Genomic DNA, 19,259 nt, shown 5'->3' with positions numbered 1-19,259 from the left:
GGCCAGGTACTAATCTTGGTCCAGTGTACATCATACTATTGTTGTGATGATAAAAGGAGATAAAGCTCATTTGTATGCTTCAGAATCCAAATTAGATAAATTAAAAGTTAGAGAGGGGAAATAATTTTAAAGCCAAATTCAAATTCCTACTTGGAAATAATTTGCACCTAGAAATGATCATGAATTCTGTGTGGAGTTTATGTGTATATATGGGTTTCTTGTTCTTTGTTTTATTATTTATTCCAAAATATTTTCAATCTGCTCACCACTGCAGGGTGGGGTACTATAATATAAATGCAACCATATAAAAGAACAAATACAAAAGAATCACAAGAGCGGCAGTAACAAGAAGAATCATCTAAACAACCATAGATGAGCTTTCTTGATTGAAGATATAAACTATGTGTTGGATCCATACTGCTCTCCTGTGTGCTTTGCTCTGTACAGTGGTACCGTCGGGTTACAGACGCTTCAGGTTACATACTCCGCCAACCCAGAAATAACGCTTCAGGTTAAGAACTTTGCTTCAGGATAAGAACCAGAAATCGTGCTCTGATGGCGCAGCGGCAGCGGGAGGCCCATTAGCTAAAGTGGTGCTTCAGGTTAAGAACAGTTTCAGGTTAAGAACAGACCTCCAGAACGAATTAAGTTCTTAACCCAAGGTACCGCTGTAATTGAAAGTGACACCTATTTTCTTCAAGTTCATATATCCTTGAGATTCCTATGTTGTCAAAGGATTTAGGGCTGCTGCGCTCTCAAAGACTGCTTCACTTCTTACAGTGGTTTTCCAGTGTCCTTCTGGATCTCCACTTCCTCCCACTGCATGGCAAGTGAGAAATAACAGGAGAGAATAAAGCCCCTAAGAATGTGGAAAGTGCAGCTAAAGCTTGCAAAGACTCTTCTGTTTCTTTCCTGGCAGAGCTGAGGGCAGGGTCACTGTGACAGACAAGCCTTGTTGGTGAAATGCCAACAGCCTATTACTAAACCAGTCTCTCTTCTCCCCAATCCCTCAAGGCTCCTGCTTCAGTCAGGAGGGATGTGTAGGATTTTTATTTTATTGTTAATGTTATTGATTTGTATTGGTGGTCTCCTCCTCCGAGCAGTCTTCCGTACTTCTCTTAGATCAACAGCAAAGTGACTTTTTGGTACAGAATGTGTTTAGTGCAGCCCTGTTAGTCATGTCTTGATGCTGTAGCACTTTTTATTATCTTCCTGATGAGTCTAAAAAGGATTCCTACTTCAAAATTGATCATAATTGTCCAATACGTGGTACCTTGGTTCTCAACAGCTTAGTTGTTGAACAAATCGGCTCCCGAAGGACTGCAAACCCGGAAGTAAGTGTTCCAGTTTGCGAATGTTTTTCAGAAGCCGAATGTCCAACCCGGCTTCCGCTTGAGTTCAGGAAAGCTCCTGCAGCCAATTGGAAGCCACACCTTAGTTTTCAAACTGTTTTGGGAGTCGAACAGACTCCTGGAATGGATTAAGTTGTAGAACCATGGTTACTACTGTTTTAATTATCCAACAAAACCGAAAGATCAGTTACCCACCCTGAAAAGTTGCTTTCAGTGTCTGGTATAGACTAAAAGTCAGGATAGTAGATAATTAACACCAGGCAGTCCTGAGTACAATATGAAGCAGTGAGCTTCTTTGAACTTGGAGGGTTACCTTCTGTTTAAGCATGCATTGTGATCCAATCTTAAAATACAATCCTATGCATACTTAAAGGTATGCTTGTATAATATTCTGCACTAATCTGATCGTGAGAAATTCCGTGGCAATTAGGCAGTTTAGTTCCTTTTGGATGAGATAACCAGACACTTAGTGTCCTTTTGTAACCACTTGCTTCATTTACACTATACAAGCAGACCACAACAGAGGCAGGAACATTCCTAGAAACAGAGCACAACTGAAATAGGAACTGCTTCAGCCAGATCCAAGGCTTGGCTCTTGTTTATTTCAATGTCAACTACAGTTCACCTAGAAGCCAACTCCCAGGGACCGAGGACTCTTCAGCGCCCCCTAAAATATTGAAGGCAGCCAGGTCCACCCATAGTTGATGGGCATTGCCATTCAAATGGTGTGGGTGCACTGCGTCCTGTGATCAAATATGTGGGGCAAAGCTTACTTGGCCCCCCTCCCCAATGTTTTATGCAAGTTGGCCCTCCTGACAGCTCAGTATATATTTTTTTCAAATTCAAAGCTGCATATTGGCTTGGCTCCAAATGCTTTCTTTTCTTTCCCATTAGCTGGAGGTTGTTACCTCTGAACTCTTATGGTGTATAACCATTCAAAGGTATAAAAAACATTCCCAGCTATCACAGAACTAGAAGTCTTTTGTTTTAACCCCTGACCTCCAAAGGCAACACTTCATTAAAAACATTTCACAGTAAGATGAGCAAAACTTGCAACAATTATCTGGAAGATGTTGTAGAAATTTTTTTTCTTGAGTTTCCCAAATCTCCCATGTAACACTTGCATTAATTAGGCTGGGTGGGATAACCACAGACCATTGCTTCTTAGTACAGTCATACCTCGGGTTGCGTTTGTCACGGGATACGAACGCGCCAACCTGGAAGTACTGAAATGGGTTACTTCCAGGTTCGGTTCTTGGTGCCTGCGCAGAAGCATGGAATTGCGCCACGCACATGCGCAGATGTGGCACTTAAGGTGCGCTCTGCTCATGTTTGCGAACAGGCCTCCGCAAACGGATCCCATTCGCAATCAGAGGTACCACTGTATTCCAAAATGAGAGTTAAGGCAGGAAGCAGCAAAGAGGCAGCAATTCATTATCTCACAGTGAATGAAAAAAACAAACTTTATTTGTATGGATTAGTGTTCGAAATACTTAACATTCAGTATGTCTTTTTGGTTTGTAAGAGTGCACCTCCTCAACTTGGCTAGAACCAGATTTAATTTCACTCTGCATTGACAACAGACTCTGTTTCATGCAGAGAGTTTTGAACCATTGGTGCTTATAAGCTAAGATATCAGGAGCTACAATATCTAAGGGTTCAGTCTTGAAATCTTGAGTGTTGGGAATGGTTACCTGAGGGTAGATTGTGGCACAAGTTCCCAGTATAGTAGTTTAAAAAATTGTTGCTTCCTTTGAAGCACAAGTGCTGGTAGCTGTCAGACATAAAAATACTTGGTTAGATGAACTGAGGATATTTATGTCTGTATGCTGCAGCGGAGGGCAGAACAAGACCAGAACGTGATATTGGACATAAAAACTCAGCTTCCTCAAAAATATTGGCTTTTTTAAAAATAAAACAAATTTCTAGCCCTTGTGACTGAAGATGTGATTGAAATGCATGGATGACACGATGAAATCTCAAGAAGCCAGAGAGGTGTGTGACTATTTTTTTCACTGGTTGGGAAGTCTGTATGCCCTGACTAGCTCTTTGCCTCTCCACAGGGCTATAAAGTCTAAAATGTGCAAATAGTGAAAACAACTTGTAGTATTAAGTACTCAAGTAAGGAGGGAAAATGCATACTTAGCTGGGTGTAGAATTTAGATTGCTTATATGCAGAATTTTTTATTTATTTTTTTGTATGAAGTAATTTCGGCATGGTACTGACTGTGGGTCTGGCACAATATAAGTAGCTCCTTAATTGAAGTTAATATCTGTGAAGTCTGTACCTTGAAGAATGAGTACCTGGACAAGACGATACTCTGGTATATTGCTGTCTTTCCCTCTGAACAGGAAGCATTGTGTTAAGTGCTATTGTAACTAGATTTTCCTTGTTGCAGGGGGCTGTCGGTGCTCATACAGGTTAAATATAAATTGTACTGGCACTCGGAAAGCCAAGAGCAATGTCCCCAAGATATTCCAGGATGTGGTCCGCCGACATCCAGAAAAAGTGGCTTTTATCTATGAAGCTACTGATGAGAAATGGACTTTCCGGCATCTGGATGAATATTCTAATGCTGTGGCCAACTTCTTCTACCAGCAAGGCTTTCGAGTTGGTGATGTCATTGCCATCTTTATGGAGAGTCGACCTGAGTTTGTGGGCTTCTGGCTAGGAATGGCCAAAGTGGGCATCGAGGCAGCCCTCATCAACTTCAACTTGCGTCTTGATTCTCTGACTTACTGTGTGAAAACATCAGGGGCAAAAGCCATCATCTTCGGCGGAGAGTTGTCAGCAGGTGGGACTCCATTTGGTTTGCTGCTCCTTAAGCACTTCTTGTTGCACCCAGAGGAACTACACTTTTGATTTGTGAGGAGGGGGAGAAGATTGATTTCTCTGGAGGAAATACTTGAAAGGTGCTCACTTCCTCAGGTGCCCAACTGAAGATCTGCAATTGCACTGTGGTAATTTGGCTGTCAGTAATATTTGCCAAGATTGAATTTGTTGATCTGTTACGGAATGGGTCATCTCAAGGCAGTGCTAACATCTCCATCATTTCCTTGGTGCTAGAAGTGGGAGCAGGTTTCTCTTGCTCTCTCCTCTGTGTGTACTGTGCAGAAGCCAGTGTGGTCTGGAAGTAGAGGCAGAATGGTAGATGGGTGTCAAGGGGCTTCTCAGACCCTAATCCTCCACTTCACACTCATCACCCACCTGCCCCCCCCCCAAATGGACATTTAGCTTAGTCTTCTGCTAGGAGGAGCTCAACTATATTCATTCATATTTTAATTATGTTGACATCTTCTGTGCACCCCTTGGTAAAATGCACAAGGCAGTGTACAACCAGAACAGTACATATATGGAAACACTATTAGAATAAAATGGCTTAGGTAAAGGATACCTCAAAAACTTTCCACACAAGCCTGTTTAGGTTTTAAGATCCTCACCAGAAGAATCCCTACTGTTGTTCCTACATCATATGAGGCAATATGGAGGGTAACCTGTAAAAAGGCATTTTTGGATGTGGTTCCTTGTCTTTGGATTTCACCCCTTGGGGAATCACGCCTAGTCCCATCTCTGATATCTTTCCAATCTTTTTACAGGATGTTTAGTTTGACTGATAGGTTTATTGGGCTCTTAAAATGTTTTCCTGTTGTATTGTATCAATCATTATTGATGCTATATTGTTTAAGAATGCTGGCAAATTGTTTTGGGAGGTTTTATACTTTAAAAGCTGTGTATTGGTGCTTAAATATATAAAGCAGCAGAAAGTACAATTTAAACAGGCCCCCCATCAGCTTGTTAGAAAGTTCTCTAGTGCAAGATGGCAGATACATCTATTTTTGTATATCTTCTGTATATCTGCAGCAGGTGGTGTTGTGTGCCTGTGGCCTTTGTTTGCAGGGAGTAGGTGTGTGTGTGTGTGCGCGTGTGCATGCACCATTCCTGGATAGATTAGATTCTGAAACTCTTTGCCCTTGTGTGCCTACTGTTTTGAGCTTCTTGTAAGGCTGACTATGTTTTGCAGCATTCGAAGTGAATGGGACGCTGGGGAAAAAATATGTCAAGTTCTGCTCTGGAGACTTCAAACCTGAATCCATTCCACCCAGGCACCAACACCTGGACCCTCTTCTGGCTAAGGCATCAACATCTCCTCCAGCTCAGTTCCAGCCAAAGATTAGATGTGATGTGTCCATACAACCCACATGCCTTTCCCTAATGAATCAGATTATCCTGCACAGTCCAGCAGGAGCCTACTGACAGGCACTGATTCACATGACCTTTCATCATGTTACTAGATTGTCTCAGCCAGGCACCTGTCCTAGTTTCAGGAAGGCATGCAAATTGAAGCTTGTAACCTCAGGGCTGTTTGCTGGGTCAAAAGAGCATAACTGCATCTTGCAACCTGAGCTGTGGGCCACCACAGGTCACTTTTAACTGGCACAGAAGCTCTTCTGCTTATTGTTCTGTTCTTGTTTTTTCATAACAGCTGCCTCAGAGGCAAGTAGTTTGCCAAGGTAAGATAGAATAACAGAACAAAAGCTGAATGTCTCATCATGCTCCACATTCTGTATTTTCTTCCTAGATCGGCTGTTCTACATCTACACCTCTGGCACACGGGAATGCCCAAGGGCTGCCATTGTGGTGCATAGCAGGTGAGGAGAATCAACGTGACTGTCCTGGGAACTTAGTCCTGCCAATATTCAGTATAGTTTTTAATTTGTGATTATTATTTTTAATATTTACACAAATATCCAAGAAGCACTACTGGACAGTAGGTTGTCAGACACTTATCTTTACAGCTTTCTTCTTGGAAGAAGGCATAACCGTTTCCTTCCTGTCTTTGAATTGTTGAGAGGAGCAGCAGGAGCAATGAAATGCAGCTTGTGCAGGTTTCTGATGTTGTTGGGCCCACTGCACCAATGTGGTGTGCATCTCCTCCCCACCCCAGGATAGTGACCCGGTGCCTAATCACATATACAAATGTAGGGAAGCTATGTTATATCAAGCCAGACCATTAGTTTGATTATGGCCATGCAGTTCCCTTTGCAAGAGGAAAAAAGTAAGAAACCCCGCGGGCCAGGTGGAAATGAATTTCATAATAATATGAGGTGTGGTGGAGTCGCCTTCTTGGAGGTCTTTAAAGCGGAGGCTTGACAGCCATCTGTCAGGAATGCTTTGATGGTCGTTCCTGCTTGGCAGGGGGTTTGGACTGGATGGCCCTTGGGGTCTCTTCCAACTCTATGATTCTATATAAAACACTGAGTTTTATCTACAGAATATGGATAGAAATCTTATGGATAGAATCATGCAGGAGCCATTCATCATGCGGTTAGTACCTTTTGCACTTTTTTCCTGAGATGTACCTGTGACAAGAAATAGGATCCTGATAATAGTCTCCTTTGTTACATTGCCTGCATATTCTTGTGTTGTTGCTTTAGAGGTCTGCTTATGGAGCTGAATTATCCTTATATAATACATGTTTTTACCAAATACTTGCTTTCTCTTGCTGCGTGCTAGATAGAATTAAGTGGCCTAAATTCATACATGCTTTTTGTTTCATTGCAGAGTATTACCGGAATAGCAGCTTTTTGGTTATTATGCCTACAGAATGACCCCCAATGACATAATCTATAACTGTCTACCACTGTATCACTCAGCAGGTAGGCCATAGTTGCTGCTGGCTTGTTTTAGTTATGGAGGCTTGCTCTGGCATTGCCGGGGGCACTCTGTTGTTTAAAGATGATGCTGTCCTCCAGGTTCATGGCAAACTCACTGTGCTGACAACCTTTCTCTCTTTTTTAGGGAATATCATGGTGCTGGCCAGTGTGTGATCCATGGCCTGACTGTAGTGATTAGGAAGAAATTTTCTGCCAGTCGCTTCTGGGATGACTGTGTGAAATACAAGTGCACAGTAAGGAGAGCCCCAAACTCTGCTTGTAGGCACCACAGGTTGTAGGAGGTGGGAGCAAATGCATTTGTGGGGATGGTCCTACTTGGAAAGAAAGCTCCAGCTCCAAAAGATCAAGAAGACCCTTTAACCAGGAATGAAATCAGAAATTACCTTGAGGTAAATGGGGTACTCCAAATATATGTGTGCACTAGTTCCTTGCAAATCCGTTTCAGCTGGATTTATAAGATCCCAAGCTGTTTCAGTCACTGAAGGGCAATTGGTATTGTCCACATTAAACATTGTGGACGTTCCTGTGATCCAGAGTATTTGGGTTCTCCTGAGCAAGTAATTAGGAAGGGGTCCTGTTCAAATATTTTGATCTGTACCCACCCTAAACATGTTGCAGGTACCTGTTGGATACTACAGCTAGTTTTTCTTGCCAAGAGACACCCATGGACAGGCAGGAGTCATTTAACCCTGGTAGTTGTAGGTGCTAAAGTGAATTAGTTACACACCAAGTCATGATGAGGTTGTGGTGGAAAATCCAACTGTCATCCCTCCTGCATCTCAATGGATTAAGTCCTGTGGTTCAGAACTCTGTGTCTCACTCTGCCACGCCTAATGGCACTTGGGGATCTGCTACCTGAGGCAACCACTTCACTTTGCCTCGTGAATAGCCACCTCTGAATAGAGATGGACAGTCTCTTATCCCTTTATTGGAGGTGTGGCAATGAATTAAGTCGAATACATAGCTGCTTGTCCTTGTCTTCCAGTACTGCACTTGAGGGCCAGTGCCTAGCTAGCAGCTTCATGTGCTTCTTGGGTTTCAGAATTTCCTTGCAAAGGAAGATTCCAGCAGGGAATCCCTTGAGCGTTTGCCCTCCCATTCCAGATACAGTGGTACCATCCAGTTGCAGACGGGATCCGTTCTGGAGGTCTGGCTGGATCCTGAGGTTTTCCACAACCAGAGAGACTGCTTCCGCACATGCGTGTGCGGCAAAAACCCCGGAAATATACTTCCGGGTTTGCTGCTTATGTATCCCAAAGTTCACGTAAGCAGAGTAATACGTAAGCGAGGTACAACTGTATCTTGGTAACACGGAGAGGCTTACAGAGTAGGAAAGCAAATCCCAGTTCTAACACTCTTGCTGCTGGCAGTGTGACACTCATCAGGAAAGTACTGGATAGATGTTTCCTCTCTTCTGTTGCATTTGGAGACTTGATCAAGAACTGATTCTTTCAGTTGACCTCATCTCCTAGCATTTCCTTGTAGTGCTAGGCTTCACTTCTTCTTTGAAGGATCAGACTAAAGCTACAGTACTGTGCGTATTTATTGATTTATAAAAAGTATTTGTAGACTACCCCACCATATAGAATTCCAGGCACAACACTGGACCTGGGTGAAATGTCTGACTTCCTTGTAGTGCTGTCTCAGAATTGTGGCTGAGGAATAGGTAACTTTTGTGGCTATTTCCAAGACAATCTTGCATTATATGTGTTGCATTACTATGGATTTGGTTTGAATGTGCCCTGGCATGAGAACATGTAGCAACACTTATGCTTCCTCCTCTGATTCTCTTATTTTTACCTGTAGTCAAAGCGGTTAGAATAACTTACTAAATCTTACTAGTCAATCACATTTTCATTAATAGATTTTATATTCATATGAATTAAGATATTTCTCTGAAAACAAAAGCATTCCTTCATCTTAGATATACATGGATGTATTCATCTTAGATTATACATGGATGTATTGAAGGGGCCAGGCAAACCTCCCTGGGGAGAGTATTCCACAAATGGGGAGCAACTTCAGAGGAGATCCGTTCTCGTGTTGCCACCCTCTGGACCTCTTGTCCATGAAGAAGGGTCTCAGATGATGAACGCAGAGTCTGGGGGTGGTTTATATGAAAGCTAAACAATTGAAGCTTTCAGTCATTCAACCAATGCAGTATTTTCTGGACGAATGGACTCGTAATACATCCCCCCCCCCATACTTAAAGTAGTAAAAATGTTTTTTTATACACAGATCAACTTGTGCCCATTTCTCCTGAAAGAAATCAGAAAAAAACAGATATCCTTCCTCCGTCTCTTCAAAAGTTCTGGAAATGTTGTATTTTGACCTAATTTTCTAAAGGGTTTAGTAATCTTTCAAATCTAGTATGTCTTGTTCTTCTTAGATTATCCAGTATATTGGGGAAATCTGCAGGTATCTGCTGACCAACCGGTGCGGGAGGCAGAGAAACACCACCAAGTGCGGCTGGCAATAGGAAATGGTTTGAGGCCCACCATATGGGAGACTTCACCCAACGCTTCCAAATTAAACAGATTGGTGGAATTTTATGGGGCTACAGAGTGTAACGGTAGCATTGCTAATTTGGATGGAAAGGTATGTTAAAGGGCTGCCATGGCAATATATATTTGGGGAGGCGTCTGTAATTTATTCTTTATTTTGAAATTGTTTTAGGCTGCTTTTTGGGGCTATGCCTGTCCTGACTGGCTTACAGTCATAAAACAAGAACAAGAAATGGTAATATACCGTATTTTTCGCTCCATAAGACACACTTTTCCCCTCCTAAAAAGGAAGGGAAAATGTTGGTGCATCCTATGGAGCAAAGGCTTCACTCTCCGCTGCCTCCCCCCACCCCTCGCTGTGTTCGGCGGGAGGTTGGGGGTGGCAGCGGAGATGTTGCTGGATCCTCCCCACACCTCCGTTCACAAAAAGAGGCTTGTTTTTGCGAACAGAGGCTGCGGGGTGGATCCAGAAGTTCCTCCTCCACGCCGCCCGCCGATCCCAAAAGCAGGTTTTTGGGATCGGCGATGGGGTGCAGGGTGGTGGAGAAAGCAGCGGGGGTGCTGCTGCTTTCTCCACCACTGCCTCGCACCCCGCGCCGATCCCCAAAGCCTGTTCTTTGTTCCTCCCAGCAGCCCCCCACTCCAAAAGCAGGCTTTTGTGAGCGGGAAGCGGCGGGGAGGAAGGAGCAGCATCTCTGCTGCCCGCCGCCAACCCCGACCCCTGCTGAACGCGGTGAGAGGTGGGGGGCGGGGGCAGAGATGCTATGCGCGGCGCTAGCAGCTCATCCCCGCTTGCTTTAAAAGGGAGCTGGGGATGAGGGGAGAACGCTCTGGTTCGCCCCTTTCCCCAGCTCCCTTTAAAGCAAGCGGGGATGAGCCGCTCTGAAGGGGCACACGGTGTTACCGGTGCTTCCCCTTTCTCTGCCCCACTTTCGCTGGTGTCGGCAGGACCGGGGGAGGCAGGGGGAAGCCCGGTAGCCTGCCTCCTCCGCTCCCCCTCCAGCGCCCCCCTCCCAGCCTTTAGAGAAGGAAAATTTTTTTTTCTGGTTTTCCCCCGTTAAAAAATAGGTGCATCTTATGGTCTGGTGTGTCTTGTGGTATGAAAAATACGGTATTTTTTTTGGGGGGGGGAACCAATCTCCTCAAAAGAAAAACCAGGTCAGGAAAACATAATTCTACATAGCCACAGTCTAATTAAAGTCACTCCTAGAAAGCCAATCGAAAGAGAGATTTTCAAGGGCTTCTGAGATCCCTGCAGGATGCAGACTCAGTGAGGCATATATGTGCGCTATATATTGGTTTGTGTTAATCCCCCTGAACAACAATTCTTACTCCTGCAGGATGGGAGTGGGCCTAATGTCAAGTGGGGGGTCGGGGTGGAGTGCCTGGAGGGGAGAGAAGGAAGCTGTGAATAGAAAAAATGGAGGGCAGGGAACACAAGATGGAGGAAGTGATGGAAGGAGGGGGGGACAGGGAAGGCAAGTGATTAATTCAGATCTCTGGCAAGTGTAATCCATCCCTCTCCTTGCAGCTCATTGGGGGGAAGGAAGGAGGGGAAGAGAGGGGGAAGGGTGGTGATTGCTCTGGCCACCCCGGCCTCGCCCTCAGACACTGACAGCATGTGGTCCCTGACAATTACCTAGCCCACTTGTGGCATAGGCTCACTGAGCCTAATCTCTGCAGAGACCCTTCAATGTGCAAACTCCATTTCTGAAGAGTGTTAATTGGAAGCAACTGAATTCCCCACCCCACCCCCCACCCAATACACAAACAGCTGCAACTTTTTATGTAGCTCCAACCATCTGCAACAAGAAACACAGCCCCATTTTAGCACAGGGCTACATGCCCAAAGTCATAGCAAGTTGCTATGAACCATGCAGCGAGATGAATATGCAGTAGTTTAAGTAACCCAAGAAGTGACTGGATTAGTGGGGAAATCCCTTCACACAGCAGGTCATTGCTAGATGTGACAGCAGTTTGTAGACTGACGTCAGAAAGGACAATTTTACTGACATGCTCTCAGCTTACCACCAGGTCCAGATTAACAGCTTCACTCTATTAAATCCTCATACTATCAACGTTCAGTTTTCATTTATAGATTGCAGGGGGCACTGTGGTCTGAACCACTGAGCCTTGGGCTTGCTGATCAGAAGGTTGGCGGTTCGAATCCCTGCGACAGGGTGAGCTCCCGTTGCTCGGTCCCAGCTCCAGCCAACCTAGCAGTTTGAAAGCACACCAAAAAGCGCAAATAGATAAATAGGTACCATTGTGGTGGGAAGGTAGACGGCATTTCCGTGTGCTGCTCTGGTTTTGGCAGAAGCGGCTTAGTCATGCTGGCCACATGACCCGGAAAAACTGTCTGCAGACAAACGTCGGCTCCCTCGGCCAGTAAAGCGAGATGAGCGCCGCAACCCCAGAGTCGTCTGCGACTGGACTTAACTGTCAGGGGTCCTTTACCTTTACCTTTTTAATGTCACAGTGCATCCCAATTCCCTAAGAGGGGACTGTTCCTCCTTGGGGTTCCTGCCAGCCCAAAACAGGAACTGTAGACTGTTCTCGGGGGGGGGGGGGTTGGGTGAAGTAGAAGCTCAGGACTGGGGGAAAGGACACTTTCTGAGGCACTAAAGATATTGCTTGAACCTGAACATTTTACTACCCTATGTAAAGTGTGTATTATAGCAGTGGAGGGGTAGCCTCCATCGTCTTTTAAACTTTGCTTTATCTTTTGTGAGGTTGGTGCCTGTGGCTTCAACAGCCGGATTTTGCCAAATGTGTATCCTATTCGTTTGGTAAAAGTAAATGAGGATACCATGGAATTGATAAGGAAAGAGAATGGACTATGCATCACCTGCCGCCCAGGTAAATGTCACTGTGATTGCCACATGATATTGCTGTGTGTTAGGAGCATCCCTGACCATCTTCTGACATGAATGGTGTACCTCCCAGGGCTGATTGTGGGGAGGATCGTGGACAGACACTTCTAGGGAAGGGTTGCTGTTTGCTCCACCAGGGAGAGCAAGATAGCCAGAAAGCAGAGTAGACATCAAGTGTCAGGTGAAGGAGTCTGTGGTCTTGTGAAAGGCTTCACTGCCGCTAATCTAAACATGATTGTAAGACACACTGAATACCTAAAGGTGGAAGGGTGGATATAAATTAGTTGAATAAATAAATATGCAGAGCAGGGGGAGGGAGGGAGGGAGGGAGGAGCATAGAATCCTGGAACAGAACAACAGGCTGAAAAGTTAGCTGGTGGCGGTTGGAAGGGGCAGAAGAAGTTGAAGAGAAACGTAAGAGGACAAAGAGAGAGAAAGAAGAGGGTAGATAAAAAGAAAGGTAAACAGGGTAAACACAGTGGGGTAGCAGAGCTTCTCCAGAAGTTGCTGGCCTACAGCTTTAATCATCCCTGGCCATGCTAGGTGGGGATGATGGGAGCTGGAGTGCAACAACACCTGGAGGGTCATAGCTTAGCTACTCCTGATGTAAAGCAGCAGAGTTGAGAGATTCAAATGACCCTTTTAGGACAGGGATTGGCAGCCATCCCAAAAAGTGACAGCCAACTGATGATTGTGTCCATGTACATAACCAATGGTGGTTTGATGCTGAATTATTTATGGGTGTACTTCTGTTTGTTGTAATTGGCTAATTGGTCTTAATCTATTGTGAAATATTGATCTGGTTTGGGTGATCAGTTTGTGGCTTAATAAGCCATGATATGCACAAGCTCTGTACACCTGTATGCAACTCCTTTGCAGCCAACTTGTTCTTCCCAGGTTGCTGAACAAATCAAGAAGACAGGGTGAACTGCAGCTCCCTGTTACATCTGAACTGGCAAAATATGGTCACTAGCTTCCAGAAAGCCAGAATCTGTAAGTCAACTAGCTTCAGATCCTGTTTGGAAGCTCTTAAGTTTGGGTCCATGGCACTTGTGTATATCCCGGCTTCTTAAGTGACAAATTGACTGTCCCAAAGGGGCCGTTGTTCCTAATCATTAAGATTTGAATTGTTGCTAATTTGCTTTTGCTCTTTGGCATAGTTACACCTGCAGTTAGTATGACTTCAAGAGCAGATTGGAGATTTTGTGGCACCTTAGATAACTAGGGCCCATGTACTTATTGTGTAGTGATCAGAAACCACATATACATGGGAAAATGCAGCTTCCTCAAGGGAACTGAATTGCTACCTCATGAACATATAAACTGGACCTCTCTGTCTGACTGCATTACTACTGTTCCATGTACTACTGACCCATCTCAACTAAATGTGAATTAAAGACATATTTTGCCAGCAGCATCTGTGTGAGGAACATGTGGTGTCCTGAACTGATGTAGATTAACAGGACAACTCAATGTATGGTCCTATATTTGAAGCTAACCATGGAGCTGAACCATATGTGATTGTCACTTATGAAGAACAATTGTCTTTTTTTCCTTTTCTTGGCCACCCTCCCTTCCCCAGTTGTTCACTCCCTGGCACCAAAGTTGATGCATGCACCTAGGTGAGCCGGTTCTCTCTCTTTCTTGTACTTCTCTTTAATGGTGTCATAACGTTGCATGATGGTATCACTCTGCAGCATGCATGAATTTTGTCAGGCAAATATACTGTGAGATGAAAGTGCACAAAATGGTGTAATGGTTAGAGTGTTAGACTATGACCTGGGAGACCAGGGTTTAAATCCCAACTCATTGGGTGACCTTGGGCCAGTCACCATCTCTTAGCCTAACACACCTCACAGGGTTGTTGTGAGGAAGAACTAGGGAAGAGGAGAACCATGTTGAACTCCTTGGAGGAAAAGGTGGCATATAAAATAGATAGATAGATAGATAGATAGATAGATAGATAGATAGATAGATAGTTGGACTATCTGTTGAACAGACTTCCACAGGCTGCAGTCCTTTGCACACCTAACCTGGAAGTAGAGGCCCACTGACTTCATACATGAGTAAGACTGGGCTACATGTCTCATTGGATGTCTGTTTTTTTAAGGCTGTGAGCAAATCAATCTACTTTTCTTGGGATGTTGAGGCAGAAACATGGAAATTTCAGATGCAAATTCTATCCAGCTGCATTTCTAGTGGTTACTTTGGAATAATCTTTGCAGAAGTATCCTGATTTCTATTTTTTCCATCTGGAATTATTATTTTCAGGAGAACCAGGACTGCTTGTGGGTCGAATAAACCAGGAGGATCCTTTGCGTAGGTTTGATGGCTATGTCAATGAGAATGCGACCAACAAGAAGATTGCTTACAATGTCTTCCAGAAAGGGGACCAGGCTTACCTTTCAGGTACTCTTCAGGCCATCATCTTGCTCTTTGGTGGCTAGGGATATTTACAGTTGTGGCCTAGAAGATTGATCTTTCTCAGACTAAAGACAGCAAACCCTGCCCTCAGTCACTCAACCTCTAAGGACAGGTTCAAATATTTGATATTTTTTCCTTGGGAGCTGCTCTATATTGGCAGCTGAGTGGAGGAAGGAACATCTGACTGAATTTCTATAGTTAAAAATGCCATGAGTACCCAGCAGTGACTCATGCAAGTGAGTGAGTGCCACTGTTCTCATGTGACTTGGCTTTAGGAAGCAGCACTTCCTAAGCATGGATGTGCGAGGTCAGACTGCTCTCTGTATCACATTTATCTAAAAGATGTGTACCCTGCCTTTCTGTTAACCAGAATTGAGAAGACGACTTAACGATAGTATAACCTGGAAGTACAATATAAGCTTGGACAAAAAAAGAAAAAGACTTACCGTATTTTACGCTCCATAAGACGCACTTTTTCCCTCCTAAAATGGAAGGGAAAATCGCTGTGCGTCTTATGGAGCGAAGGCTTCGCTCCCACTGCCTCCCCCCATCCCCCGTCGCGTTCGGCGGAAGGTGGGGGGAGGCAGCAGCAATGTTGCTGGATCATGCCAGCACCTCCGTTCACCGAAAGAAGCTTCTTTCGGCGAGCGGAGCTGCTAGCACGATCCAGCAACATCTCCGCCGCTTCCCCCGACCTCCCGCCGAACGCGACGGGGGATGGGGGGAGGCGGTGGGAAGCGAAGGGGATGTTGGTGGATCGTGCCAGCAGCTCCGTGAACGGAGCTGCTAGCACGATCCACCAACACCTCCGCCGCCTCCCCCCACGTCCCGCCGAACGCGACGGGGGATGGGGGGAGGCGGCGGGGAGCAAAGGGGATGTTGGTGGATCGTGCCAGCAGCTCCGTTCACGGAGCTGCTAGCACGATCCACCAACACCTCCGCCGCCTCCCCTCACGTCCCGCCGAACGCGACGGGGGATGGGGGGAGGCGGCGGGGAGCAAAGGGGATGTTGGTGGATCGTGCCAGCAGCTCCGTTCACGGAGCTGCTAGCACGATCCACCAACACCTCCGCCGCCTCCCCCCACGTCCCGCCGAACGCGACGGGGGATGGGGGGAGGCGGTGGGAAGCGAAGGGGATGTTGGTGGATCGTGCCAGCAGCTCCGTGAACGGAGCTGCTAGCACGATCCACCAACACCTCCGCCACCTCCCCCCACGTCCCGCCGAACGCGACGGGGGATGGGGGGAGGCGGAGGGGAGCAAAGGGGATGTTGGTGGATCGTGCCAGCAGCTCCGTTCACGGAGCTGCTAGCACGATCCACCAACACCTCCGCCGCCTCCCCCCACGTCCCGCTGAACGCGGCGGGGGATGGGGGAGGCGGCAAGAAGCGAAGGGGATGTTGGTGGATCGTGCCAGCAGCTCCGTTCACGGAGCTGCTAGCACGATCCACCAACACCTCCGCCGCCTCCCCTCACGTCCCGCCGAACGCGACGGGGGATGGGGGGAGGCGGCGGGGAGCAAAGGGGATGTTGGTGGATCGTGCCAGCAGCTCCGTGAACGGAGCTGCTAGCACAATCCACCAACACCTCCGCCACCTCCCCCCACGTCCCGCCGAACGCGGCGGGGGGTGGGGGGAGGCGGCAAGAAGCGAAGGGGATGTTGGTGGATCGTGCTAGCAGCTCCGTTCACGGAGCTGCTAGCACGATCCACCAACACCTCCGCCGCCTCCCCCCACGTCCCGCCGAACGCGACGGGGGATGGGGGGAGGCGGCGGGGAGCAAAGGGGATGTTGGTGGATCGTGCCAGCAGCTCCGTTCACGGAGCTGCTAGCACGATCCACCAACACCTCCGCCGCCTCCCCCAACGTCCCGCCGAACGCGACGGGGGATGGGGGGAGGCGGCGGGGAGCAAAGGGGATGTTGGTGGATCGTGCCAGCAGCTCCGTTCACGGAGCTGCTAGCACGATCCACCAACACCTCCGCCGCCTCCCCCCACGTCCCGCTGAACGCGACGGGGGATGTGGGGAGGCGGCGGGGAGCAAAGGGGATGTTGGTGGATCGTGCCAGCAGCTCCGTGAACGGAGCTGCTAGCACAATCCACCAGCATCTCTGCTGCCTCCCCCCATCCCCCGCCGTATTCGGCGGGAGGTGGGGGGAGGCAGCTGCGATGTCTGCTTTTGGGATCGGTGGGCGGCAGAGAGGTTGGTAGAGGATTTCCTCCACCACCCCACGCGCTGCCCGCCAATCCCAAAAGCAGGCTTTTGGGATCGGTGCAAGGCATGGGATGGTGGAGGAAACAGCAGGGATGCTGCTGCTTTCTCCACCACCCTGTGCCCCGACGCCAAAAGCAGGCTTATCCCCTGTTGCTTTAAAGGGACATGGGGAGGAGGGGAGAAATCTTCTCCCCTCGTCCCCATGTCCCTTTAAGGAAGCGGGGATGAGCCGCTGTGAAGGGAGAAGGGGCTTCCCCTCCAGCACTCCCCTCCGTGTTTTTTAGAGGAGGAAAACCAGGAAAATATTTTTTCCCTGGTTTTTCCCCTTTTAAAAACAAGTGCGTCTTGTGGTCCGGAGCGCCTTATGGACCGAAAAATACGGTAAATGATCGGGGTGGTGGTGGACGCCTGTGTGTTGCCTTCATTGCTCTTTCTATGTCTTTGTTTCAATAGAGCACGGCTCCATGTGCAGGGGATTCCAAGTGGTTATGGTTCTTGTCCTTCTAAGTCTTCGGGTTTGATTTTGTTACCTATTCAAAATAAAATATAAAATAAAAAAAATCCTTCCAGTAGCACCTTAGAGACCAACTAAGTTTGTTCTTGGTATGAGCTTTTGTGTGCATGCACACTTCTTCAGATATTTGTTACCTATTGTGATGGAATAGTTTTCCCATAGGGAATTCTTCACTCTTGCCCGGCCTCTGAGCCTTTATCTGCTTGTTTGGCTCGAGTCATTCCATTAGCGGCTGGAGAGCAACAACGTCACTACTTTGGTCTTCTGTTGCTGGATCCCCAATTTGTAGAGGCAGAGACAACTAGGTTCATCATTAATTAACCAATCACAATTATTTCTAGCCTGTCTTGCAGGATACAAATCCTTCCAAGGCAATTTACCTTTTGGGCTTGCCGATTGGAAGGTCGGTGGTTCGAATCCCCTGTTGCTCAGTCCCAGCTCCTGCCAACCTAGCAGTTTCAAAACACATCAAAGTGCAAGTAGATAAATTAGATACCGCTCCAGCGGGAAGGTAAATGCCGTTTCCATGCGCTGCTCTGGTTTCGCCAGAAGCGGCTTTGTCATGCTGGCCACATGACCCAGAAGCTGTCTGCAGACAAACGCCGGCTCCCTCAGCCTATAGAGCGAGATGAGCACGCAACCCCAGAGTCGTTCACAACTGGTCCTAACGGTCAGGGGTACCTTTACCTTTATAATTAAGAAAGTCAACATAGAAAAGCATCAGGATCCTTCTCACAGGCATTTAGTGGTAGGCCAGGTCTGCATTGATGAGAAATGTGTCCTCCAGATGTTGGGATCCCAACTCCCATCAGCCTGGCCTGTTGTCAAGAAGGATGGGAGCTGCAGTCCAACAATAACTGAAAGGCTGCACATTTCTCATTCCTGCTGCAGAGGAAGGGAACAGCCACCTGGAACAGGAACAGGCATGTGATGTTCTTGCCTCCTTCCCTTGGTGTTGTGGAACCCTTCCTCCAGGGCAGTAGGTAGTAGATACCCAGTGATCCCCCAAAGCAGGCAATTCTGCTGTTTGTTTGGGTATTGAGAGTGGTTTCTTTACTTCCAGGAGATGTACTAGTGATGGATGAACTTGGCTACATGTATTTCAAAGACCGGAGTGGGGACACGTTCCGTTGGCGTGGGGAGAATGTCTCCACCACAGAGGTTGAAGGAATCCTGAGCCACATCCTCAGCAAGACAGATGTTGCCGTTTATGGAGTTGAGGTGCCAGGTAAATGGAACAATGCAATTGCAGGGAATGCAATTTGGACCAGCAAGTAGGCATCATCACCATCACCACCACCATCATTTTATTTATACCCTGCCCATCTGGCTGTTTAGTTTCCCAGAATAGTCAGAAATCAGTATTTGCTTTTGGGATTGGGGTCCTGCAAACAAGCTGATGAGAAAGGAGAGTAAATCATACAGAAACAGGATTCACCTAGCAGAGATACATTCACCACTAGAGAGGAAGTAAATACAAATGAGCAATCAGAGTGTAATCCTCTAAAAACATCATCAGAATGTCTTTAGTGCAGTGGTTTTCGACCAGTCTGCCGTGGCATCCTGGAGTCCCTTGAATGGTGGGCAGGGGTGCCTTGGGCTACACTGGCCTCTGTCCCTCTTTCCTTCCCTCCCTCCTTTGATACCCTCTTGCGTCTCTGACTTCCAAAGGCTTACACAGCTGTTTGTTGCAGCAGCCCTGGTT

The 19,259-nt window shown here is 46.9% G+C and overlaps 1 protein-coding gene across 1 annotated transcript in view; it reads left to right on the top strand.

Moving 5' to 3' along the window:
• The window catches only part of SLC27A1 (solute carrier family 27 member 1), a 39,647-nt gene that overhangs the window by 11,108 nt on the left and 9,280 nt on the right, over nucleotides 1-19,259 (top strand). Inside the window, 11 exon segments of the mRNA XM_033142622.1 lie at nucleotides 3,752-3,797; nucleotides 3,799-4,147; nucleotides 5,375-5,530; nucleotides 5,933-6,003; nucleotides 6,932-7,020; nucleotides 7,153-7,261; nucleotides 9,418-9,454; nucleotides 9,457-9,626; nucleotides 12,265-12,391; nucleotides 14,677-14,814; nucleotides 18,618-18,782. Coding sequence (XP_032998513.1) covers nucleotides 3,752-3,797; nucleotides 3,799-4,147; nucleotides 5,375-5,530; nucleotides 5,933-6,003; nucleotides 6,932-7,020; nucleotides 7,153-7,261; nucleotides 9,418-9,454; nucleotides 9,457-9,626; nucleotides 12,265-12,391; nucleotides 14,677-14,814; nucleotides 18,618-18,782 — 1,457 coding nt within the window.

Source organism: Lacerta agilis, chromosome 2 (assembly GCF_009819535.1).
Source record: "Lacerta agilis isolate rLacAgi1 chromosome 2, rLacAgi1.pri, whole genome shotgun sequence".
Taxonomy (NCBI): domain Eukaryota; kingdom Metazoa; phylum Chordata; class Lepidosauria; order Squamata; family Lacertidae; genus Lacerta; species Lacerta agilis.
This window is presented reverse-complemented; position numbering and strand designations above follow the sequence as displayed.